This window comes from Mesoplodon mirus (assembly GCF_964341445.2).
Source record: "Mesoplodon mirus genome assembly, chromosome: 18".
In the NCBI taxonomy this organism is placed as follows: Eukaryota; Metazoa; Chordata; class Mammalia; order Artiodactyla; family Ziphiidae; genus Mesoplodon; species Mesoplodon mirus.
The window spans coordinates 66,215,549-66,242,610 of record NC_138994.1 but is presented as its reverse complement, the minus strand read 5'-3'; the positions used below and the strand labels follow the sequence as shown (position 1 = coordinate 66,242,610).

At 36.5% G+C, this 27,062-nt stretch overlaps 1 protein-coding gene across 2 annotated transcripts in view; it reads left to right on the top strand.

Annotated features, from left to right (window-relative positions):
- The window catches only part of STXBP4 (syntaxin binding protein 4), a 172,280-nt gene that overhangs the window by 7,959 nt on the left and 137,259 nt on the right, over nucleotides 1–27,062 (top strand). The window contains exons 2-7 of one of the 2 annotated variants that reach the window (XM_082603575.1): nucleotides 3,258–3,334; nucleotides 3,812–3,939; nucleotides 7,693–7,825; nucleotides 23,727–23,833; nucleotides 24,007–24,226; nucleotides 25,528–25,606. In XM_082603575.1, the coding sequence (XP_082459701.1) occupies nucleotides 3,893–3,939; nucleotides 7,693–7,825; nucleotides 23,727–23,833; nucleotides 24,007–24,226; nucleotides 25,528–25,606 (586 nt within the window). In that variant the 5' untranslated portion in view covers nucleotides 3,258–3,334; nucleotides 3,812–3,892. The remainder of the gene's footprint in view (nucleotides 1–3,257; nucleotides 3,335–3,811; nucleotides 3,940–7,692; nucleotides 7,826–23,726; nucleotides 23,834–24,006; nucleotides 24,227–25,527; nucleotides 25,607–27,062) is intronic. The other variant, XM_082603574.1, reaches the window with a different exon arrangement.

The window sequence follows — 27,062 nt, the reverse complement described above, 5'->3', positions numbered from 1 at the left end:
TTTTTGGTCTGGTAAAAAGAACTAGTTTTAGAAAATACTAAATGTCATGTCTCTGAGAATATAAATTATTAAGTCTGTTATTCAGACATCATGTGCATGATAGGCAGATTTTTATCTGATGAGATTTTTAATTGTATGGAATGAAAACTTCTAATGCAATCATAAGAGAGTTGTGTATCAAAGTAAAGCTCTAATTTAAGTTTTCCAGAATAGAGTCAGCTTATAAAACAAGATATTTTCCCCCAGTGTTCCACTGTCTCTGTTTTTGCTGACCTAACCTTTTCCCTCTATGAGTCAGCAATCTAGAAAAACAAAATATTTTCCCTGAATGGTCGTATTTTTAATAAAAGAATAGAATATTTTCTTTGTGTCATTCATTAGTACTGTGAAGTTGGGGGGTTGGGGTGGATGTGTAACATTCCTAGAACTCCTATCAGTTGAGGGCCTTGCTCGCTTGTATAAAGGGGAGAGTAGGAAACAAGCAAAGGAGAGGGAAGGAAAAGGCATTTTATGATTTTTAAGGATATGACAATGGATACCTTGTTCATGTGGAGAGAAAAAAAAAAGCCTGATGTTTGGATGGATAAGATTAAACTCATTTCATTATTGTAAAGAAGTTTAATCAGTAGTATCATCTTCATAGGGACTTCCCTGGCGGTCCAGTGGTTAAGTCTCCATGCTTCCACTGCAGGGGGCACGGGTTCAATCCCTGGTTGGGGCACTAAGATCAAGATCCTGCATGCTGCGTGACACAGCCCAAAAAAAAGAAAGAGTATCATAGAAGAGAGACAGCATATTACTACATTAATTAACACCCTCTTATCCTACTTTGTTGGAGGATGACATTTTTCCACATAAATTAATTTTCCAGCATCCTGTAGCAGAAAAAGCTTGTGTTTGAAGCCAGGCAGAACTGGAATCAAATTCCACTTTATAACTGTTTAGCACTGTGGCCATGGACAAGTCACATAGCTTCTCCATTAACTGATTTTCTCTTATGTAAAATGGGTTAATACCTGCCTTTTGGGGCTCCTCTGAGGATAAAATCCTCTAGTATGATGCCTGGCTGTGTTGCTGTTTCATGACGACTCCTCCATTCTGGGTTAGGCGGCCTTCCTCCATGCCCCCAGCACCCTGTGAATACCACTGTCAGAGCACTTAGCACGCTCCTGATGTCTGTTTATTTGACCGTCTCTGGGGATAGACTCTTTTCTTTTTATCTCACCTCCAGCACTTAGGACAATGACAGGTATGTTAGGTGAATGAAATAATTTAAAAACTGAAATTTCATTTTAATAGTTTGAAGTAGAAAAAAAAATAAATGACACTCTGTGGAATCTATTATAGAATTTAACAATGACACATCCATTATACTTGTATATGTTCCATGACCTGGGGACCCAGCGCCCAGCTAAGACAAATCACTACTGCATGGGGATCTTACTCACTTTGGTAACACTGTGAAGACAGCCCAATTTTTTACATCTCCTTTAATCCTCATGGCAACCCTTTTAGCTAGGTGTTATTATTCCTACCTTAATATGAAGAGACGCCAGGAGGTTAGGCTGTATGGCTAGCATATAGCGGTATTGGCATTTGAACTCAGCTTTTTTTTTACTTAAAGCTAATGCATTTTTCATGATATTAAATAAGATAAATACATTTGAAATACTTGGCACAGTGTGTGACACATGGTGCCAATAGATGGTAGTTGCTATTATTATTGTTATATCAAAACTTCCTCACTGAAGGTTTGGGAATCTGCTCCATTCTGCTATATTATTAAAGCAGTCTATAATGAACTTATAAAAACTTACTTTTAGAATTGAACTCTCTTCTACCGCTGCATTAGTCTTGTGGACCACTGCAGCAGCTCTTGACTCTGAGTCATTACTCTGTCAAGCCCTAGGATTGTAAGCTCTTCCCTCAAGTTTCCCCTACTTCCCCCGTGGGGTACTGAGTAACCTTCTTGCTTCCTGGCCATCGGACTTTTGCTGCTGACAGCGCTTGGTGGCTTCATTTCCCTGCTACTGCTGATCTGTGTGCTCCCACTGTTTCTGTTGCTTGCTACCACAGGGGCTATGAAAGTTGAAGCAGGTTTTTAACACCCAGACCAGTGATACAATTCTGTGTTAGGATCCCAGACGGTTGTTGGCTCTTTCTTCAGAGTCCATTTAATTTATTGACAGAAGAATCTAGGATTTCTTTCACATAAGTAGTTGGAGAAGAGATGGGATAATCCCCTTGATTTTAGTTATCCACCTCAGTTTCACTGTCCCTAGTACTTTGGGTTCCTGAGTCCCCAACCTCTCTGGGATTCTATAAGATATGTTCCTCAACATCTCTAGCTGTTTTTTAGGCCAGAATTTTGCCATGAATCAATTATGGAGTGCTGAGTTAGTGATTGCCCCTCAGCTTCTTAGAGGTATAGCCTGCCACCTCTGTTTACCCCAGTACACCATACAAGTATTACCATTTTCTATATGTGTGCTCAAATTTAAAAGTGTTTACAAAGCCTTTCCCTAGCTTTCAGCTTCTTCAGGCCTCCTTTATCAATTATCACCCTACCATCTATTTTTTGTCTTCCAGAAATTTATTGAAATTTTTCATCTCATGGTTCTTCTTTCATTTTTTTCTCTAACATTATGAGTTTATACTGTTTGTAACCCTTTACTCTTATATTAGTGGGCTCTTGGAGGAAAAGAAGATACATGCCAAGGTCAAGCTGCCATTTTTAACTGAAAATTGGATTTAAAAAAAATTTAACTTCACTAGGGTATAATTGATTTATAACAAACAGCACATATTTATAGTGAGACAGTTTGGTAAGTTTTGATATGTGTATCCCTTTGTAAAACCATCACTACTACCTACTGTACCTTCGAAGAAACTGATGCTTGGAGAAGCCTGGAAGCTCAAATTGGAATCCAGGTCTGTGTGATGTCAAGTTCCATGCTGTGGGCTCTGAAGCCTGAGTTCTAGTTGGGAAAAAAAAACCATTGACTATTTCTCATTTGTATAGGGAAAGTATATAATCTCTCTGAATCTAGCTACTCATTTCTTTAATGAGAGAGCTGTGCTAAATGACTCTAATAAGGTCTTTTTCAACTTCAGGTTTCTATACTTTATGTTTCTTCTACAGAAGTGGTAAATCTGTTCCAATACAGTTTTTAAATGAAATGAAACTGCACTATTCTCTATAATTTTCACAGTGGAGCTATGTGAGACATTAAAATAATATTTTTTTCTTTTTATAGGAAAATATTTGAGAAGCTCATGGAGTAATATGAGTCAGAGTAATATAGGATCTGCAGGAGGCCCCTCAAGATAGTTGGTGAGACAGTAGGAATTTGTGTTTTCTTCAAAGTATAATTATTTTGCAGACATTCTGACTGTAAAATCCTAGCCTTGTGCTCACAAGAGACATTTTCCTCAGTCTTTTAGTATTATGTGGTTTTTAAGCTTATTAACGGTGGAAGCTATAATAGTTACCTAAAGCTTAACTCTATTCTTCACTTCTGCTAGAATATACAGATTTTTATATAGCTATAGATATTGATAATGATATAGATATAGATATAGATATAGTCCTATAGCTCTATCTAGCTTCCTGTCTACAGAACTGCCTTTAAATTTCTCAGATATTATCAGCAATGACTAAAATGCCATAGCCCAACATATATAAAATACATCTATCATCTATACACAGGCACATATTGTTTACATGCCAAGTATATGTAATGTTTTTATGCACAGTTAAAATCAACTTTGACTGTTCTAAGTTATGACAGTTTATTTTCTACTTCTCCAGGAAAAGAAGAATTTATAGACTCTTCGTCAAGATCTTCATTTATACAGCTGTTAGATCCAAGGCTACAGTAGTGGTGAAACCATGAATAAAAATACATCTGCCGTAGTATCATCCGGTCTACTTGAAAAGTAATTGCTAAATTAAATTTAATATGTTTTAAACTATCATAGTTTAAAATATGTAGAATATTAATGAACATTTGGTGGAAAGTTTTTTACAGCTACCTACCTGTGGTCTAAGATAGTGGTAATGAAAAGGTTGATCACAGCTTTCTATGTAAATCAGCGTAAAGGACAAATTATGCATTCTCTTTTAGAATTATTTATATAGACTGCTTTTTAAAAATTTGATCTGATTTTTGAATACCTAAAATATTTTATAATTCCAGTATAAAAATAACATAATGTTAAGGTTAACATTTGCTGACTAACAAAGCAGCTCAAAGTACCTTAAAACAAACAAGCATTTATTCTTCCTCATGATTCTGTGAGCAGTTCTTCTGGGCTGCACCAGATCACGTAGGGTGGCCTCACTGACATGTTCTGGGGCCTCATCTAGGAAGGCTGGATAGCTGAAGTCTCTTTCAGCCTGGCCTCTCATCTTCCAGGCAGCTAGCTCAGACTTTTTCACGTGGTGACAGAATGGTTCCCAGCAAGAAACATAAGTGTTTTTCAAATGTCTGTTTACCTCGCATTTGCTTATGCACCATTGGCTAAAGCAATTGAGATAACTAAGTCCAAATTCAAGGTCTAGAGTTACAGACTTTACTTTTTAACGGAAGGAACGGTAAAGTCACATTCCTGGGGGCATGCAGACAGAGATGGGAAGAATTGGTGGCCGTTTTGCAAACATGTAACACACATATAACAAGGTATATTTGGAGAAGTCCTGCTTTCAGACTTGTCTTCCACTCTGTGCCTTCATTCCTCCTATAAATAGCCATCTTTATTCTTAGTTGTTTTTCAGTGTTTCTTTTTGCATAAGCAAATACATATCCATATAAATATATATGCATGTTATATATATATGTGTGTGTATATAATTATATTTTTTCTCAAAGCTATTATTTATTCTGTATATAGTTCCACTGTATAGACATTTTTCTACTCTTGCTTACATAGTAAACAAGTGTACACCAGCACTTTGACTCAGGTTTGAAGATCTTCCCTGCAGAAGGGTGTCAGGTTAGTTAAACTCAGGGTATCTTTCTCTGATGCCTCCTCCTGGGAGCACTGGAAAGCTCCAGTCTCATAAGGATATAAGCCAGGCCCAGCTGTGTGGTAGGTGAAGAGCTCTGTCTACAGAGCTCCATGCATTGATGTTGAACAGTTTTACTCTGTGTGACAGCACAGAGTTTTATCCAACTACTTAGGGCAAAATCAAGTTCATGAGGAAGTAGCATGTGACCAAGGCAAAATGTCCCCAAACACCCAGCATCCAGCTCCCAGCCTCCACTTGCCAGTGCATTCTTAACAAAAAGGTAGCATATTATATATAGTGTTTTGACCAGACTTTTTATAATTATAATTATATCCTTGTGATCACTTCATATCAATTTATAAAGATCTTCCTTGTACCTTGTTGTAACTGTATAGTATTCTGTTCTTTTATTTTATTTTATTTATTTTATTTTTTTTGCGGTACGCGGGCCTCTCACTGTTGTGGCCTCTCCCGTTGCGGAGCACAGGCTCCGGACGCGCAGGCTCAGCGGCCATGGCTCACGGGGCCCAGCTGCTCCGCGGCACGTGGGATCCTCCCAGACCGGGGCACGAACCCGCGTCCCCTGCATCGGCAGGCGGACTCTCAACCACTGCGCCACCAGGGAGGCCCAAGTATTCTGTTCTTAATATACCATAGTTTATTCATCCAGTACCTTATTGATGGACATTTGAATTGTTTGCTAATTTTGGTTATCACAAATTATGCCAAATGACGAACCTAGTATACAAGTCATTTGTATTTCTTGCCAGAGTATCTTTGGGAAAGGTTCCTAGAAAGGGGATTGTTGGATCAGAAGGTAAAGTTAGAGACTACCAAATCCCCTCTTTAGGGGTTATGCCATTTTGCATTACCACCAACAGTGTAAAAGAGTACCTCTTTCCTAAAGCCTTGTCTTATATTGTGAAAGTTCTAAATTTACGTTGATCTGATAGGTGAAAAGCAGTGTCTCTGCCTGGTTTTTACTTGTAATTCTCTTACTATGATTAAAGTTGAGCAGCAGAACTATTTTTAATAGCCCCCAAAAAAAGAAGTAATATAAATTCTTAACAATGAGGGAATTTTAAAGTAAGGTCCTAGCAAGTAAATACACTGCTGTGTTAATAATAGATACTCTGTGTTGGGCTTAGAAAAGGAGGGATCCTTTACTGAAATAATAACATATGCGGGAGATCGTGTGTGTCCCCATTGAAGGAAATTGACATTTAGAGTGTTTAAGAGGTTATTGGAGGTGCTTAATGAGGACCTTTGTCCCCTTTCTTCATCTTGCCCTTTTCTAGGCTTCACCCCTTTACGTCCTTGCAGTCTAAATCTCCTGTCAAGAATGGACTGAGGTTCTGAAATCTGACAGGAGAACATTTTCTGCCTTTTTTCCCTAGCTAATTGACTATTACCCTAGTAACCCCAGATAGGCCCTCCAACTCTAGAGCTGAATTCAATATAATGCAACCCTAAAGGATGTGCTATATAAAGGGCAAAATATTCAAAAACAGGAAGTTTTGTAAGTTCTTTAAAATTTTAATTTCTTTCATTCTACTTTTTTATGATTTAACTTTTGAATACAAGTCTTCTTAAAGATATAGTCAGAACTTCTATGGCAGAAGTTAAGAAAATTTTTTTAAAGCTATAATCATATGTAAGATATGAAGTAACTCTTTTTAAACAGCAGTTTCTGTGTTTTGGCACATTTGAAGACAGCTGGAAGTCCTATATTCAACAATGGCTTTAATGCACCAGTGAAGTAGACCTTAGACCATACTTTGCCTCTGGAGTTAGACAGACTGCCCTCACATTGCTGTTCTCCAGCTTCGTAACCTTGGGCCACCAAGTTAACCTGCCCAGATTTGGGTTCTTTTAGAAAAATGAGGGTAATAATCATAGGAATTTTATAAATATTTGTTGAACGGCCTAATGTATGTATATTGCTTAGCACAACACCCACTACACCATAAGCAGATAGCCCTGAGCTTCATTTCATGCTTTATTCAAGTTCTCTTGGACCAGTAAAAGTGTCTGCTCTGACCACTATTTAGAAACACAACTGAGGGGAAGGGGGGAGAGTACCTCTTGCAGAACTCTTTTAACAGTTCCGTCTTTTCTAATGGCATCACTTTTAAGTCTGGCAGAAATTGCAGCTGGAGCAAGTGATTTGTCCCAGGAAAATACTCTTTCTAAATTAAAAAGATAAACTGTGTTTTTTTTTTTTTTGAGATTCAAATGAAGGTCATATTTATTTTGCTTTAAATGGCCAAAAACATGTCTTTTAAAGTCACTTACCTAATTCATTAAAGTATTTTGTTTTGGAATCCTTCAGTGTAGTCAAAAAAAATCAGTTAAAACTAAGTCTCTTCAGTCACCTTTAATAAATCTTTAAAGTTGTTTAAATAATATTTTTAAAGTATTTTTCTTCTACTCCAAAGAAATAAGCATTATTGCAGTAATTTCTTGTACTGTTTGGCTGTTTTATAGAAAAACTAAAATTAGAGCTAAAAAAATTCATTTGATTGCTTTTGTATGATCATACTTTTTAAAATGCTGTTGTTAGTGTGTACTGAGTACTCTGAGTTGTCTAGTTCTAAGAATTTGATTTACCAAACAGTTTAAAGAAAAAGTAGGTACCCATCTCTAGGCTAACCTGTGCATGCTACTTTACTTTATCTTAGGGATCCTGCCTTTCAGATGATTACAGTTACCAAGGAGACAGGCCTTGGTCTGAAGATCCTAGGAGGAATTAACCGGAATGAAGGGCCCTTGGTATATATTCAGGAAATCATTCCTGGAGGAGACTGTTATAAGGTAAAAATGAAAATAAAAATAACCCTTCACCTAAAAGACAAAACCACTAGTGATGAGGTGTGTTTTCCTATATCATCAGTAAGTTTTTAATTTTTTTATTGTGATGGTGTATACATCTGGGAAGTAGAAAGAATTAACATTTTGACTACTAAGACAGAAACATTTAAGCATGCATTAAGCTAAGGAAGAATAATCTCAAATTTTACTTTTTTTTTTAAACTTTTTATTTTATATTGGAGTATAACCGATTAACAACGTTGTGATAGTTTCAGGTGCACAGCAAAGCGACTTAGCCCTACAAGTACATGTATCCATTCTCCCCCAGACTCCCCTCCCATCCAGGCTGCCACATAACATTGAGCAGAGTTCTCTGTGCTTTAAATATGGCAGTGTGTACATGTCAGTCCCAAACCCCTAAACTATAACTTCCCTCCACCCTTCTCCCCTGTAACCATAAGTTCATTCTCTAAGTTTATGAGTCCGTTTCTGTTTTGTAAATATGTTCATTTGTATCATTTCTTTTTAGATTCCACAAATAAGCAATATCATAAGATATTTCTCTTTCTCTTTCTGACTTACTTCACTCAGTATGACAATCTCTATGTCCATCCATGTTGCTGCAAATGGCATTATTTCATTCTTTTTTATGACTGAGTAATATTCCATTGTATATATGTACCACATCTTCTTTATCCATTCCTCTGTTGATGGACATGTAGGTTGCTTCCATGTCTTGGCTATTGTAAACAGTACTGCAATGAACATCGGGGTGCATATATCCTTTCTGACCATGTTTTTCTCCAGATATTTGCTCAGGAGTGGGATTGCAGGGTCATATATTAGCTCTATTTTTAGTTTTTTGGGGTTTTTTTTTTGCGGTACACCGACCTCTCACTGTTGTGGCCTCTCCCGTTGCGGAGCACAGGCTCCGGATGCGCAGGCTCAGCAGCCATGGCTCACGGGCCTAGCCGCTCCGCGGCATGTGGGATCTTCCCGGACCGGGGCATGAACCCGTGTCCCCTGCATCGGCAGGTGGACTCTCAACCACTGCGCCACCAGGGAAGCCCTATTATTAGTTTTTTAAGGAACCTCCATAATGTTCTCTATAGTGGCTGTACCATTTTACATTCCCACCGGCAGTGTAGGAGGGTTCCCTTCTCTCCACACCCTCTCCAGCATTTATTGTTTGTGGATTTTTGATGATAGCCACTTTGACTGGTGTGAGGTGATATCTCACTGTAGTTTTGATTTGCATTTCTCTAATCATTAGTGATGTTGAACATGTTTTCATGTGCCTCTTGGCCATTCGTATGTCTTCCTTGGACAAATATCTGTTTAGGTCTTTGCCCATTTTTTGATTGGGTTGTTTGTTTTGATGATATTAAGCCACATGAGCTGTTTATATATTTTGGAGTCTAATCCCTTGTCAGTCACATCATTTGCAAGTATTTTCTCCCAGTCTGTGGGTTGTCTTTTCGTTTTGTTTATGGTTTCCTTTGCTGAGAAAAAGATTTTGAGTTTAATTAGGTGCCATTTGTTTATTTTTGTTCTTATTTCCCTTTCTCAGGGAGACAGATTGGAAAATATATTGCTGCGATTTATGTCAGAGAGTGTTCTGCCTATGTTTTCCTCTAGGAGTTTTATAGTGTCCAGTCTCACATTTAGGCCTTTAAAACCTTTTGAGATTATTTTTGTGTATAGTGTTAAAGAATGATCTAATTTCATTTTTTTACATGTAGCTGTCCAGCTTTCCCAACACCATTTGTTGAAGAGACCATTGTATAGTCTTGCCTCCTTTGTCATAGATTCATTGACTGTAGATGCATGGGTTTATTTCTGGGCTTTCTACCCTGCTCCATTGATCTATAGTTCTGTTTTTGTACCAGTACCATACTGTTTTGATGACTATAGCTTTTTAGTATAGTCTGAAGTCAGGGAGCCTGATTCCTCCAGCTCCATTTTTCTTTCTCAAGATTGCTTTGGCTTTTCGGGGTCTTTTGTGTCTCCATACAAATTTTAACATTTTGTGTTCTTGTTCTGTGAAAAATTATGTTGGTAATTTGATAAGAATTGCATTTAATCTGTAGATTCCCTTGGGAAGTATAGTCATTTTGACAATATTGATTCTTCCAATCCAGGAACATGGTATATCTTTCCATCTGTTCGTGTCATCTGTGATTTCTTTCATCAGCATCTTATAGTTTTTGGAGTGCTGGTCTTTTGTCTCCTTAGGCAGGTTTATTCCTAGGTATTTTATTTTTTTTGATGCAATGGTAAATGGGATTGTTTCTTGAATTTCTCTTGCTGATCTTTCATTATTAGTGTATAGAAATGCAACAGATTTCTGTGTATTAATCTTGTAGCTTGCAAATTTACCAAATTCATTGGTGAACTGTAGTAGTTTTCTGGTAATGTCTTTAGGATTTTCTATGTATAGTATCATGTCATCTGCAAACAGTGACATTTTCACTTCTTATTTTCCAATTTGGATTCCTTTTATTTCTTGTTCTTCTCTGATTGCTATAGCTAGGACTTCCAAAACTATGTTGAATAAAAGTGGTGAGTGTGGGCATCCTTGTCTTGTTCCTGATCTTAGAGGAGATGCTTTCAACTTTTCACCATTGAGTATGATGCTTGATGTGGGTTTGTCATATATGGCCTTTGTTATGTTGAGGTAGGTTCCCTCTATGCCCACTTTCTGGAAAGTTTTTATCATAAATCGGTGTTGAATTTGTCAAAAGTTTTTTCTGCATCTATTGAGGTGATCATATGGTTTTTATTCTTTACTTTGTTGGTGTGGTGTATGACATTGATTGATTTGTGGATATTGAAAAATCCTTGCATTCCTGGGATAAATCCCACTTGATCATTGTGTATGATCCTTTTAATGTATTGTTGGATTCGAATTGCTACTCTTTTTTTGAGGATTTTTGTGTCAGTGATATTGGCCTGTAATTTTCTCTTTTCATGGTATCTTTGTCTTGTTTTGGTATCAGGGTGATGGTGACCTCATAGAATGAATTCAGGAGTTTTCCTTCCTCTGCCATTTTTTGGAAGAGTTTCAGAAGGATAGATGTTAGGTCTTCTCTAAATGTTTGATAGACTTTGCCCGTGAAGCCATCAGGTCCTGGACTTTTGTTTGTTGGGAGTTTTTTAATTACAGTTTCAATTTCAGTGCTTGTGATTGGTCTCTTCATATTTTCTAATTCTTCCTGGATCAGTCTTGGGAGACTGTACCTTTCTAAGAATTTGTCCATTTCTTCCAGGTTGTTCATATTATTGGCATACTGTTGCATGTAGTAGTCTCTTATGATCCTTTGTATCTCTGTGGCGTCAGTTATCACTTCTCTGTTTTTATTTCTAATTTTGTTAATTTGAGTCCTCTCCCTTTTTTCTTGAGTCTGGCTAAAGGTTTATCAGTTTTATTTATCTTTTCAAACAACCAGCTTTTAGTTTCATTGATCTTTGCTATTGTCTTCTTTATTTATTTATTTCTGATCTGATCTTTATGATTCCTGCTCTGATCTTTATGACTTCTTTCCTTCTACTAACTTTCGGTTTTGTTTGTTGTTCTTTCTCTAGTTGCTATAGGTATAAGGTTAGGTTGTTTATTTGAGATTTTTCTTGTTTCCTGAGGTAAGACTGTATTGCTATAAACTTTCCTCTTAGAACTGCTTTTGCTGTATCCCATAGGTTTTGGATCATTGTGCTTTCATTTCCATTTGTCTCTAGGTATTTTTTGATTTCCTCTTTGATTTCTTCAGTGATCCATTAGTTGTTTAGTAGCATATTGTTTAGCCTTCACGTGTTTGTGTTTTTTATAGTTTTTTGTTCTTGTAGCTTATTTCTAATTTCGTAGAATTGTGGTCAGAAAAGATTCTTGATATGATTTCAATTTTCTCAAATTTACAGAGGCTTGCTTTGTGGCAAGGACGTGGTCAATCTTGGAGAATGTTCTGTGTGCACTTGAGAAGAATGTGTATTCTTCTGCTTTTGGGTAGAGTGCTCTATAGATATCAATTAAGTCCATTTGGTCTAACGTGTCATTTAAGGCCTGTGTTTCTTTATTGATTTTCTGTCTGGATGATCTGTCCATTGATGAAAATGGGGTGTTAAAGTCCCCCACTATTATTGTGTTACTGTCGATTACTCCATTTATGGCTGTTAGTATTTGCCTTACATATGTATATATATATATATATATATATTTTTTTTTTTTTTTTTTTTTTTTTTTTTGCGGTATGCGGGCCTCTCACCGTTGTGGCCTCTCCCATTGCGGAGCACAGGCTCCGGACGCGCAGGCTCAGCGGCCATGGCTCACGAGCCTAGCTGCTCCGTGGCCTGTGGGATCTTCCTGGACCGGGGCACGAACCTGTGTCCCCTGCATCGACAGGCGGACTCTCAACCACTGTGCCACCAGGGAAGCCCTGCCTTATATATTGAAGTGCTCCTATGTTGGGTGCATATATGTTTACAATTGCTATATCTTCTTCTTGGATTGATCCCTTGATTGTTTTGTAGTGTCCTTCTTTGTCTCTTATAAGTCTTTATTTTTAAGTCTATTATTTTGGATATGAGTAGTGCTACTCCAGCTTTCTTTTGATTTCCATTTGCATGGAATACCTTCTTCCATCCCCTCACTTTCAGTCTCTATGTGTCCCTAGGTCTGAAATGGGTCTCTTGTAGACAGCATATATACGGGTCTTGTTTTCATATCCATTCAGCCAGTCTGTGTCTTTTGGCACATTTAATCCATTTACATTTAAGGTAATTATTGGTGTGTGTGTTCCTATTGCCATTTTCTTAATTGTTTTGGGTTTGTTTTTGTAGGTCTTTTTTCTTTCCTTCCTCTTTTGTTTTCTTCTGATGATCATCTTTAGTGTTGTTTTGTTTGTTTTTTCTTTTTTTGTGTGTATCTATTGTAGTTTCTGGGTTTGCTGTTCCCATGAGGTTTTGATATAGTAGTCTATATATGTACAAGGTTGTTTTATGTTGCTAGTCTTTTCACTGCCTAGAGGAATTCCTTTAGCATTTGTTGCAAAGCTGGTCTGGTGGTGCTGAATTCTCTTAGCTTTTGCTTGTCTGTAAAGCTTTTGATTTCTCCATCAAATTTGAATGAGAGTCTTGCTGGGTAGAGTATTCTTGGTTGTAGGTTCTTCCCTTTCATCACTAAATATATCATGCCACTCCCTTCTGGTTTGCAGAGTTTCTGCTGAGAAATCAGCTGTTAACCTTATGGGAGTTCCCTTATATGTTATTTGTTGGTTTCCCCTTGTTGCTTTTAATAATTTTGCATCTTTAATTTTTGTCAATTTGATTACTATGTGTCTTGGCCTGTTTCTCCTTGGGTTTATCCTGCCTGAGACTCTCTGTGCTTCCTGGACTTTGGTGGCTATTTCCTTTCCCATGTTTGGGAAGTTTTCAACTATAATCTCTTCAAATATTTTCTTGGGTCCTTTCTCTCTCTCTTTTCCTTCCGGGACCCCTATAATCCAATGTTGGTGCATTTAATATTGTCCCAGAGGTCTCTTAGGCTGTCTTCATTTCTTTTCTTTCTTTTTTCCATATTCTGTTCCACAGCAGTGATTTCCACCATTCTGTCTTCCAGGTCACTTATCCACTCCTCTGCCTCAGTTATTCTGCTATTGATTCCTTCTAGTGGATTCTTCATTTCAGTTATTGTATTGTTCATCTCTGTTTGTTCTTTAATTCTTCTAGGTCTTTGTTAAACACTTCTTGCATCTTCTTGATCCTTGCCTCCATTCTTTTTCTGAGGTCCTGGATCATCTTCACTACCATTATTCTGAATTATTTTTCTGGAAGGTTGCCTATCTCCACTTCATTTAGTTGTTTTTCTAGAGTTTTATCTTGTTCCTTCATCTGGGACATAATCCTCTGCCTTTTCATTTTGTTTATCTTTCTGTGATTGTAGTTTTTGTTCCGCAGGCTGCAGGATTGTAGTTCTTCTTGCTTCTGCTGTCTGCCTTCTGGTGGATGAGCCTATCTAAGAGGCTTATGCAAGCTTCCTGATAGGAGGGACTGGTGGTGGGTAGAGCTGCATGTTGCTGTGGTGGGTACAGCTCAGTAAAACTTTAATCCACTTGTCAGTTGATGGGTGGGGCTGTGTCCCCTCCCTGTTGGTTGTTTGGCCTGAGGAGACTGGACACTGGAGCCTACAGGCTCTATTTTGGGGCTAATGGCAGACTCCAGGAGGGCTCACACCAATGAGTACTTCCCAGAACTTCTGCTGCCAGTGTCCTTGTCCCCGTGGTGAGCCACCGCCACCCCCCGCCTCTGCAGGAGACCCTCCAACACTAGCAGGTAGGTCTGGTTCAGTCACCTGTGGTGTCACTGCTCCTTCCCCTTGGGTCCTGGTGCACACAAGACTTTGTGTGTGCACTCCAAGAGTAAAGTCCCTGTTTCCCCCAGTCCTAAGTCCTGCAGTCAAATCCCGCTGGCCTTCAAAGTCTGATTCTCTGGGAATTCCTCCTCCCGTTGCCAGACCCCCAGGTTGGGAAGCCTGATGTGGGGCTCAGGACCTTCACTCCAGTGCGTGGACTTATGTGGTGTGATTGTTCTCCAGTTTGTGAGTCACCCACCCAGCAGTTATGGGATTTGATTTTATAATGATTGCACTCCTCCTATCATCTCACTGCAACTTCTCCTTTGTCTTTGCATGTGGGGTATCATTTTTGGTGAGCTCCACTGTCTTCCTGTCAATGGTCGTTCAGTAGTTAGTTGTGATTCCTGTGCTCTCGCAAGAGGGAGTGAGCACACGTCCTTCTACTCCGCGATCTTGAACCAATCTCAGTAAATTTTTAATATTAACTGAATGTTCACTGTGACCATTTCTTAGTGAAAGATGCAAAGGGATTGGAAGATAGACCTTTATACTCATGGAACTTTAACCTAACAAATGAATAGAAAATAAATATGAAATAAATATGAAAGTAGCAAATTTCAAGCTGTAAGTAAATATTATATATTTTAATTATATGCTGTTCAAATTTTATTTTAAGTCTGGCTTAGAGAGGTTATATTTGAAGACGTGTTATCTATCCACTGCTCTGAGTTAGGGTTAAGTTAGATCAGTTAAAGTACTTCATTTAGCCTCTCCTAAATGCAAAACAAAACAAACAGAGCAAATAAAATTCACTCATTTCTGAATTTGCAGTAATTCTTGTTGAATTTGTTAATTATGCCAGTCACTATTAGCCCATATGAGAAATTAGATTTAGAATTAAGACTAGAAAATATCTTTTTTAGGAGTTAGAAATCCTTACTCTCCTCTTCACTGTAAGAAATATATAAAGCATGAGTTCCTTTTTGCTCTGGTTGCTAGGAAGCTCAGATCCATATTTGAAGCACTTAGTTAACAAATTGGTTACTATATTTTCATGCTCATTTCTCTTGAATTTTATTTGCTATTTCTATTTTACTAATGTGATTCTACATGTCTTTTGTTGAAAATTGCCTCCCTTTTTGGAGAGATGTAGGACATAAAGAATTGAATAAAACATTCTATTAATATCAAGCTATATAACATGATAAGGGATACTCTTATAAAGTCTGTTTATATTGTCGTTATCCTTATTCTAGTTGTTTTGGTTGAATAAATAGTCCTACCCTTACCCCCACCCCCCGCCGGATTCCTACACCAAACACTATCTAGCAAGCAGTTTGTTTATTCAATTGGACTTTTTTCCTTGTTAGAAAAAAAAATCAGTTTAACCAGTAACTTCCAAAACAATAGATTTAAATTGTTTCAATCTTGCTGAGATAATAAGGTTTCCTCCAAATACACTTACCAAGTGGTAAGTATTATACAATAAGTATAGGGTATTATAATGATATAATTTTTGGCTATTGAATTTAATTTATTAACTAAGAGCATACTTAAATGCTAAATTTAAACAAATTCAAACAAACAAAAAACTAAATTTTTCTTGTAAGAATTGAGATGTACTACTTTAGTTTTAAAGCTGAGATATGTCTGTATGTGTGTGTATTCAGTATAGCTAAGGTATTTCTTAGACTATACTTGAAGTAATGCAATAGATCATGGTACCTAACAAGTGAAAAGAATTTACTTTTAAGACAAGCATCAATTTGTTCTTTTTCCCCCCATGAAAAATATTTGTAGTTAAAGTAATAAATTGATAGCAGTGGTGCTGAGGGACTCATCTCCTGTCAGTGATTACAGACTAAGAAATTATGCCTATAATGTATATTTTCTCTTGTTGATTTTCTGAGAATTTCATTGTTTGAAAGTGTATTAGAAAGCAAAACCATGTAATAAAGTATATTTTATATTTACCACTAGAGAGCAGCACAGAGTTATTAATGTTTTTTGACAGTATCTAGTCATGTCCAAGAGAAGAAAACAGCCAAAATAGAGAAAGGTGTAGACAGAGAAGAATAAGTAGGCTTGCAGTGCTTACATTCACTTTTGTGTTCTTCCTCAAGTTGGAGAGTTATGTACATGTTTACTCTGCAAATACAAATTAATGCAATTTTATTTTAAAAAATTTTATGAACAGTAATAATAGAATTTACTATATTCTAAATACTGTGTTAGGCTTGTTAATAAACTTCTAATCTGTACAGAATTTCTGCAGGTAAGACACCTGTTTTCATGGAATAGGAAACACAGGCTCATAGGGTATCCTTATTATGTTGCTGAACTGAGCAACTGTTAATATTTTTTAAATGCATATGAGTGCTTTCACTTGCTGTAATTTTATTTTAACATTGTATTGTTTCAGAACTAATAATATAGGCAATCTCAAGTTTATAGATGGATTATATTTCATTTATATTCCCAAACTTTATAGATAAGGGATTATTGGAACGCAGGAGTTATCTTTAAGTAACCATGGTTAGCTCCTCCCCTTTATACCAATACACACACAAAAGTATATTTCCTCCTGGAGGATATGAAATACAACACTGGTTCAGTAACCAAAATGGTGCTGTCTCTTTGAAAAACGTATTCTGAGTTCAAACTTGGAACATATTGACACGTTTTGCCAGTTCAAGTAGGAAAGAAGATTCTCCCAGCTCTAAGAGCTAGAGGTAGCCTATAGGTTGGGAACAAATATACTACGTACTGAGTTAAGGGAAATATGAAATATGGGAACTCCAAGGCCCTTTTCACCCCACCAGCCAATCCGATATCAGTTTGGAGTCGCAGTGTTAAATCTTAGATCTTTTTTTGGGTGGGACACTCCTTTGACCTTCGTACCCACATATCCAATTGCCTGATCAACATTTCCACTTGGATCTCTTAAAGGCATCTCAAATGCAACGTGTCTGAGGCAGGACTCATGATAGTCACATCACACCTTCATCTACACATTTCTTCCCAGACAGACCTCTTTCCAATGTTCCCAATCTCTATGAGTGACACCTTCCAGTAGCACAAAGTCAGAAAACCTAACAGCATCCTAACTACTTCCTCTCCCTTAACACCCATATTCAATTCCTTAGTACATACTGTTGACTGTTCTACTCTCTCAGTAGCTCTTGAACCCATCAGTCTTCTTGATCTCCACTGCCATCACCATTGCTTAAACTATCATCAGTTTTTATCAGACCTCACAATAGCTTTGTCTGCTCTTATGCACCATTCCTATTTCCCTCCCAGCTCTCCTACTAATACTTGCTTGCCTACAAGGCTCTGTATTATGTGACTTCTGCCCTCTACTTCTCTGACTCTCCATCCCCACCTATGCTTTCAGAGTAGCATTCTTTCAGTCCCTGGAAAGGGCCTGGTTCTTTCTCATCTTATATGCTGCTCCCTCTGACTAAGAACAGCTCCCCCCATTACTTTCAAATATCAATTCAAAGACCACTTACAAAGAGAGGTATTCCTTGTGCTTCCCCCATCCCAAGTCTAGGCCAGGTTGTTTTCCTGTCTGTGCACCTTTCCTTCATATCACCTGTCTGTGCCTGTTTCTTTCCTTCTCAGTTTGTGATCATACATCAGTATCTGTGATTGTTGTACCGACTCTGCCTGAACCACAAGTCTCAGATTATTTCCTAAGTGCAAGGATTTTATCTGATTTTATTCGCAATAATATCTTTAGTCCCTAGCTTGGTACCTGACACATATTAATTGCTCAATTAATACCAATGAATGAATAATCCTTTAGTCACATTTCTGAGAATTCACTGATCTGCCTGTTTACCATTCAACCGCCACCATCTGGGCTCCACACAAAAGTACCTCTTCTTCTTAGCCCTTAGTTTCCGATTCTGAACAACACTTTGAATGTTTTGCTTTTTCTTTGTTTCTCTGCTAATACTGTAAGGACAGCAGGCAGGAATCAAAATTTTTTCTTCAAAACTGATATATTTCATTTACCTGATTCTAGGGGACACACACACACACACACACACACACACACACACACGTACAGTCAGCCCTCCATATCCTCAGGTTCCAAATCTGTGGCTTCAACCAACCTCAAATTGAAAATATTCAGAAAAAAAATTCCAGAAAATTCCAAAAAGCAAACTTGAATTTGCAGCACAGGCAACTATTTACATTGCATTAGGTATGATAAGTAATCTAGAGATGCTTTAAAGTATACAGGGAGGGTATGCATAGGTTTCATGCAAATGTTATGCCATTTCACAGACTTGATCATACATGAATTTCAGTATTCAAGGGGGTACTGGATCCACTCTCCCTCAGACACCAAGGGACTACTGTATACACATACACACACATGTATATAAAACAAATATATAGGTATAGCATTACCTGTGTGTAATTCTGTCTATCTATCTATCTATATCTATATCTATATATCTTTTTTTTTTCCTCTCTCTAGCATCTCTGAAATTGAAGTGGATCTTACAATAAATGTCATAGTATAATTGGCAGCATTTATTCACTGGAACTGGGACCAAGGATTTTTGGATAGTTAGGACAAAGGCCTCTGGATTGCAGGGGGTAAAGAAACCAATCAATTGGTGGGAGCTAAAGCAGTAGCAGCCAAGAGGGTTCACTTTAAGATGTCACTCACTTTTCTTCTTTGCCATTATTATTTGTGTTAGAGCCACCTTAATTTCCTCAAAGTGTTTCCTGGGCCTTATTCATTTATTGTGGAACTATTGTATACCTGGCACTATGCTCAGAGATATAACCATGAAAAGGACATAGTTCTGGTCAACTGAAAGAATCAATGCTTCTAATTTGGGAGTTGCTGAATTAATATATTCCAATGGAAAAAAAAAAGGATATGTAAACAAATAAGGACAGTACAGAGTAAGTGCAATAATATAGATAAGTAAAAGTGCATTTGGAGCAAAGAGAAGGGGACAAGTAAGTAAATCTAGGGAGATGGAGAAAACTTACAGCAGAAATAATGTTTGAATTTGGTTGTGAAGTTTAAATGAGAGTTCATCAGACAGAGAAGTGGCAAGGTGGGTGGTGGCATTCTAGATAGGAATTAATATGTGTAAGTGCATTAAAGTTTGAAAGACCGTCGCTGGTTTGAAGGACATTTTCTGAGAATAGAATGAAGAATTTATATGCTGAGGAGGGAAGGTAGATGATGAGGCTAGAAAAAGTAGGTTGCAGCTAGTTTGTTGTGCTAGGTTTGGGAAGTTCAGGAGTTTCAGCTTTTGCCACCAGTGGGTAGTCATAAAGGGTTCTTAATTTGAGGAGTGGGAGGATTAAATTTGCTATTACTGTAAAAATTGCCTGCAACAGATATGGGATTCTGATTCAACTCACTTCAGTTTAAAACCTACAATGTGCTAGGATTTTATATATGTTATTTATCACAGCAACCTGTACAATAGGTACTTATCCCCACCTCACAGCTAAAAAAATGAGTCTCATGGAGATTAAACAAATTGCCTACATTCATGTCAATAACTGGTATTAAAAAAGTGATACCTCCATTGACTTTCATCCTTTATGAAAGTATGGGAAAGGAATCCAAAGGCTTGCAGGAGCATTCCTTAGTATTTAGGAATAATGAGTTAGAATCAGGCTGTATATATGGTTATGGTAACACATTATTTAGAAAACTGTAATGGTCATTATAATCTGAAATGGACAGTGTTGGCAGCTTTTAATGCAAGTATGCAAGTGTTCAAGAATACATTATTATTTCAACATCTTTATAAATGTCAATGTGAAAGAATTCAGACTGAAGTTAGGTGTGTGAAAGTGCTTGGCACCTTGCCTGTCATGTGTAGTTGCTCAATAAGTGCTGAATCAGAATCTAGACAGTGTGGAAGAGGCCCCTCTGAAGTTACTATCTTCACAGACACATTAATCCAGCTGGGGCAGAATTCACTGGCTTTGAATGCCAGACTTTTACAGAAATAGCTTTGTTTTAGTTTGCAGGTTCTGACTTTTAAACAAGTTCAGAAATTCACATGATCAGCTAAGATCTTATTCTAGGAGGCAAAGAAAAAAAAAAAAACAACTGCTGTGAGTACTTTTTAGACACAAAAATATATATAAACACCAGAAACCACAGTCAGAGACTTTCTTCTTCTTCTCTTCTCTGACTCTTGTCTTCCTGGAAAATGCTACTTCAGTACATGGGTGTACTTTAATATAAGATGTGTTAAATTGCCTTACTGAGAACTTTTTCCTCTGTATGGCTAATACTGTGCGGCCCAAGAGGCGAATGTGGGAGGCTTCTGTTTTCTGAAGGCTTTTTCTCCGTAATGCTGTCAACCAACTGTGGTTTCTTTAAGATACGTGGATGAGGAGCTGTCTCCGACAGTTTAGAATTCAGTTCCGTGTGCCTTGTAGCTGAGATTGTGCACCTCCCCGTCCCCTTCCTCCACTTTCTCCCATTGTTTATGGACATCTAGCTAGCAAGTTGTGGAGCTCAAATTCGAATTCAAATCTATCTGGTTGCCACACCTCGTGCTCTTTTTTCCTCATCAGTCCACTGCCTCTGAAGACTGCTGCCCAACTAGAAGACAGATGAGGTGCCATCTGGCTTACAGTCCTCATTATAGAATTTTCCCTTTTCAAGGAAGTTCAATAAAAGGCAGTTTAATACCAAGAATATTTAGATTAAAACAAAATAACCTAATATTTACTGTCCACCACCCCAATTCTAAAAGAACCTTTTTTCCCTTGTCAGTGTCCTTTAAATGCTTTGCTCCAATGAAGCAAGGTTTTCTTCATTTTTCCCTTTCTTTCCTCAAATTATTTCCAGGCTTTGGGACATAAATCAATAGTAGAATAGTCATTAAATTTCAGTTATAATCTACCTTATTAAGCTGATTCTAATGAGGAATTTTTTTTTGCAGATCCCAAATGGTCTAGAGCTGGATTTAACAATGACATTTATTTAATTTTATTTATTTTAAAATTAGATTTTAAGAACCTCTATTTGGCCCTTACTTCCAATGCCAGTTTTGGAATATAGAACCAAAATAAAATTCATCTGGTTAGGAACATTGTTGAGGCAAATGTCATGAGCTTTCTTTTTATGGGCTGGAAAATTTCTTTTCTTTTTAATAATATAATATTTTACTCATACAAAAGGATATTGGAACATGTATCTAACTTATGTAGAATAATAATGAAACAAACACCTATGAATCCACTTAGAGTTCACCATTTGACTTATGAAGTAGAAAATTTTACTATTAAGTCTTCCTATATGTTTTACCCCCACCCCATTGCATTCCCCACCCTCCCTCCCAGAAATAAGCACTCTCCAGAATTTTGTTCTTCCTTAACTTTTATTAGCCTTATCGTTTTGCCTGTGGCAAAAAGGTTGTTTTTGTTTGTTTGTTTGTTACCATTTCACATTAACCTGAGGGAATGACTTATCCTCAAACTAATATTTAGCATATTAAATTGAAAGCTCTTGTACCTAAGTTTCTAAGTATAGTCTGGGTATAATTGATTTAAATGCATATGTAAACAAAGTCTGTCATAAGACTTGGGCCCAGGTAATACAGAACTGTGTTTATAAAATCTTACAAAATCAGCTCTCTCATTTTACTGAACATGTAGGATCCATATGGTAGATACTTTCTCCATATTGCTTAGCCTTTTCCAGCATTACTATTGTGTTTTATTCCCCATACATCTATCAAATGGAAGGAGAAAAAAAAATCACTTGTGAATATAGCAATTTTGTGTTCTCTGACTTTGCTAATTATGTTTAATCACATACCTATAAAATCCAAATTAGTTTTCAAATTTTATATATTTTAAAATCAAATTGCCTTTTTGGATTTTTTTATGTTTATATTTCAGAAGGGTCATAGGGTCATTATGCATCTAGGTTATAATATCTTGTATTACACAGTATTTGAAATAACATGTTCCCATAAAAATTCTTGATAAATATTTCATATTTATTTTGCTTTCCTGTATACTCAGTATTCAGTGTGAGAGATAATAGTAAAGGTTTTTTTTAAAAAAAAATATTGTTATTTAAAAGTAAAGTAACCATAATCACCATTATTATATACATTTATTACATATAATGCAGTTCAGACCAAAGATCAGTTATTCAGGGTTATATCAATATTGTATCAGACTTTCAAACAGAGGGGTCTCATAACATGGACCTTTTTTATAACTCCAGTTGATTCTTTTCATCAAGGAAGTGTGGGAAATAATACTTAGGTAATGTTTGCATTATGAAAACAAAAACAGTAAGTGCAGAAGCTATCCCACGGATAGCTTGGGGTCAAAGGCCTGCAGATACCTGAACTCTTCCTACTTCCCCATCCTCATTTCTCATGATTTCTGGCTCACACTTTTTAATTGAGCACTGTGTTGAAGGCTATAGTCCCCTGCACACTATATGTTGCTTCTCATCTCTGTATCTTTATCCTGCTACCTCCTTGATGGTAATACGTTTCTTTTTTACCTACTTCCATCCCCTTATCTTCACCATCTCTTTTCCCTGGTTAATCCTATTAATTAAAACTTATTTTATACATAGTAGATAAGACTTTTTAAAAGATCTTCCCTTGAATTTGTGGAATTTACTTAAATACCATCAATGGTGAAAATGCTTTTTAACCATATAAGCTTCTTCCCTAGTTATAGAAATAATGCTTTCTGTGGTTGTACTAATGATAAATGGAGAAGCATCTTAAGAGCTGAAAATGAGGAGAGCTCATTCTTCTTTTCCAGTTTGAATTAAAAGAAAAGGCAATTGAAGACTGAGAAAACTTGCCTAACATGTACTTTAAATTTTGTAACTTTTGTGCTTTGTCTTACTCAGCTAGGCTAGTTATAGGCAGAGCCAGGACTTGACAAAGACAATGCCAGGCAGCCAATTAGAATTGGTCATTATTAGCAGGATGTGAATTAAGCTACCTGTCCAACCAACTGGGCCTGAGTCACAGGAGGGGCAGCAGATCCAGTGAAGAAGATGTTTCACCATGAACAGAAATGTGCGTAGAATCAATATAATTAAGATCCTTGACTGAATTTTTTAAAATTCTAACTGTGGAATAACTCGGTGTTTGGTGGGATGAAAGATAAAGGAATGCTCAGAAACTGAAGTGAATGAGGCTTATATTCTGAAATATACCAGAATTATTTAGCCTACTTTATCACATTCAGAGCTGTGTTTGTCTCATATAACTGACCTTTTAAAACAGGCCCCTTTCCTAGTGTACCAGACTATGTCTTCATATATTCAGGATTCCTTAGCCTGAAAGTTTATTCAAGGAATACGTGGACATTTCCATTTCATTCATGTATATTACCAAACCAGACTTTAATCAAAACATTTTGCTGTTGAGGTTCTTTGTCTAAAACTTTCTTTTTACTCTTTTCTTTAAGTCATTCTTTACTAAAACTGTGCTTTGCTTTAATTGCATCAATTAATTTTTTAAGAAACACCTTAATCAGTTTCTTTACAAATGTTACTATTTTTGTTAGGATGGACGTTTGAAGCCAGGAGATCAACTTGTCTCAATAAACAAGGAGTCTATGATTGGTGTATCATTTGAAGAAGCAAAAAGCATAATTACCAGAGCCAAGTTGAGGTAACTATTCTATCCGTAAGATAGAATGAGTCATTTAGCATGTCTCCCTAAAAATAGAAATTTAAGTTGTCCTAGTACTTTAGACCCAAAGAAGTATTTTTTGATAATATATGAAACATTATCTTAGAATTCAATTGTACTATATCTATAAAGTGATTTCTTTTTAATGCTAGGTCAGAATCTGCTTGGGAGATAGCATTCATAAGACAGAAATCTCACAGCAGTCATTTAGAAAATCCATCGTGTTCATCCCTTTTACAAGCTACAGAAGAATATGGACCTCAAGCCTCAAAATTTAGTCTTCTTTCTTCTCCCCCTGAAATACTAATTCCAAAGACCTCATCCACTCCCAAATCTACAGATGCCATTTTATCTTCTTTTAAGATAAATCAGGTAATCTTAAATTCCTCTATTTATGTAGTCCGCAAATCTGCTATGTGTCATTATGTTTGTCATATACATATAGAACTATAATTTTGGTAATATAGTTTGTTAACAGATTGCTATTTCCTTGAAAGATCTTTTCTTTGTTTAAGATTTTATGCTATGCTGCCAATAAATACAGTTTTTCAAGTCAATATATTATTTGTCCAGAAAATCGTGATCAGGAATGGCATCACAAAGATATGTCTAGATATCACTCAAAACTATGATATGGAATGTTATATTTATTTTCAGATAGTCTCTAATATGGTTCTGTTCATTATTTTTTTCTGTTTTCTGCTTGACTGAAGACAGGCAATCTTCCTTTCTGTTGCTCAGCTCTTTTCTGTACAGTGTAGGTGGATTTTGTTCCCTCATGTGTGTATGCTGGAATACATCAATAGTTCACCCTAGAATCACACGAAAGGGGGAGTTCCCACATCAAAATCGATAAAATTACAGTCATCCATCATCATCTGTGGAGGGATTGGCTCCAGGATAACCTCCCCACACCCCCACAGCAGATACCAAAATCTGAGGCTGCTCAAGTCTCTTGTATAAAATGGTGTAGTATTTGCATATAACCTATGCACAGCCTCCCCATATACTTTAAATCATCTCTAGATTACTTATAATACCTAATACAATGTAAATGCTATGTAAATAAATACAGTGTAAGTGCTATGTAAATAGTTGCCAATGCGGCAAATTCAAGTTTTGCTTTTTGGAACTTTTTGGAATTTTTAAAAAATAGTTTTAATCCATTGTTGGTTGAATTTGCACATGCAGAAATGGCAGATATAAAGGGATGACTGTAATTACTAATTGCAACAGTGCCATAAATAATGAGTGATAAAATATAGTGTATACTCTATAAAACAAACTTGAAAATCAGGTAGACTTTTAGTCAGTGAAATAAAATTCATCAAAGGTAACTTCAGTTTCAGGTCCATGCTAATCAGATACAGAGTTTAAAATTTTCTCTTAGCCCTTTATACTTTCTCATTTGGGGTTATAATACCTTTTCAGAGACACAGTGCATAGCCTTATATTTTGTTGTCCTTGGGTATGGTAGAGCTGAAAGCAGTTGTTACTTTCATTCTGAATTGCTGTGTTTGAAGATGAATATACCAAAATTTTAAAGGTTTTATATTTGAGGGACTATTGCTTTAATCTCTTTAATCATTCTTTTAATGTTAACGTGAGCTTCTTGTCTGGTTTTTGACCTACTTTAGAAAATGACATTTCACGTTCCTCGTTTTCTTTCATAGATAAAAACTGGATACAAGAAAACAGAACAGATTCCAATTACTTCTTCAGACAACAGCCCTACAGATATGCCTAATACAGGTAAATGCACATTTAATTCCTCTTTCCTGTTATTTTTTTCAATTACTCTTTCAATGAGGAGTACATAATGTGACTTAAAAGACTTTAAAGAAGGGTGCATTATGCCTTTTTCCTTCATTGAATAAAAGAGCAAAATGAACCCATTGTACAGTGGTCCCTGTTAGATTATGACTTTTATTGGAAATTTTCCTGAACAAAGGGTTGAAATTTTAAAAGATGCATTATCATCGCAGTGTCTATGAAGCTGTAATAATCAATGAACTGTTGAAACCAAATAATGAAAACTCTTCTATAACTCAAGATTAGGCTTCCTTGCCCTTTTAGTGAAGTCCTCGTGAGGTATATTAAATGCACCTTTCAGAGAAATTATAGAAGGGAGCATAGCTTAAAAAAGAAGTATGTTTTGTTTTTCTTGGAAGAGATTATATAGATATAAATTAGAAAGAACATCAGTATTGTGAATTCAATATTACTGGTTCTTAATTAACATGAAATGATTTATTGACTTTTCAAAACAATAAAGGATTAATTGTGTAAGCTACCCATAAAAAAAGGATTTTTATCAATCTGTAAAGTGTTTGTAGGCTCAAATATCAAGAAAAAATTCCTTCCCTTAAATTATCTCCAAAAGTTAAAGGGAACAACAATAAAAACAAACAAACAAACAAACAAAAAACTATACTTATTGAAAAGACGAGTTAATTACATGTCTAAATTATAAAGCAAATTGTTACTCATATACTTTAATTTTTAATAGCATTGTTTAGATCAAAACTGCAAAATAAGGAAGAGTTAGCAGAAATTATATAGTGTCTTAGTCTGTGTGGGTTACTATAACAAAATACCACAGAATAGGTGGCTTATAAATAACAAACATTTCTCACAGTTCTGGAGCCTGGAAGTCCAGGATCATGGTGCCAGCATGGTCTGGGTGAGAGCTTCCTTGTGGTTGCAGACTTCTTATTGTGTCCTCACATGGTGGAAAGGTCTTGGGAGCACTGTGGGACCTCTTTTGTAATAACACTAATCTCATCCGTGAGGGCTCCACCTTCATGCTCTAAGCACCTCCCAAAGGCCCCAACTCCTAATACCATGATCTTGGGGGTTAGGATTTCAACATATGAATTTCGGGTGGACACAAACATTCAGACCATAGCACATAGCTCCTATACTTAACAGGAATTTATAGTGAATTCCATAGTAGTTTCTCTGATTTGGAGCAATATTTACCAGTGGGTTAGGAACAATCTTTAGCCATCAATTATATGCCTTTTTACTTAGTGGGATTTGTTGACCCTTAGAAACTTTATTAGTATTATTTCCTTTACATAATTAATTTTCATTCTCTTGATGCCTCTTTTAGCCAATTTATTTACTCTAAGTATTTACTGAGTATGTCATGTGCCTCATAGTTCGGTAGGAAATATGAAGGAACTGGGATTTTTTTCCATGAGAT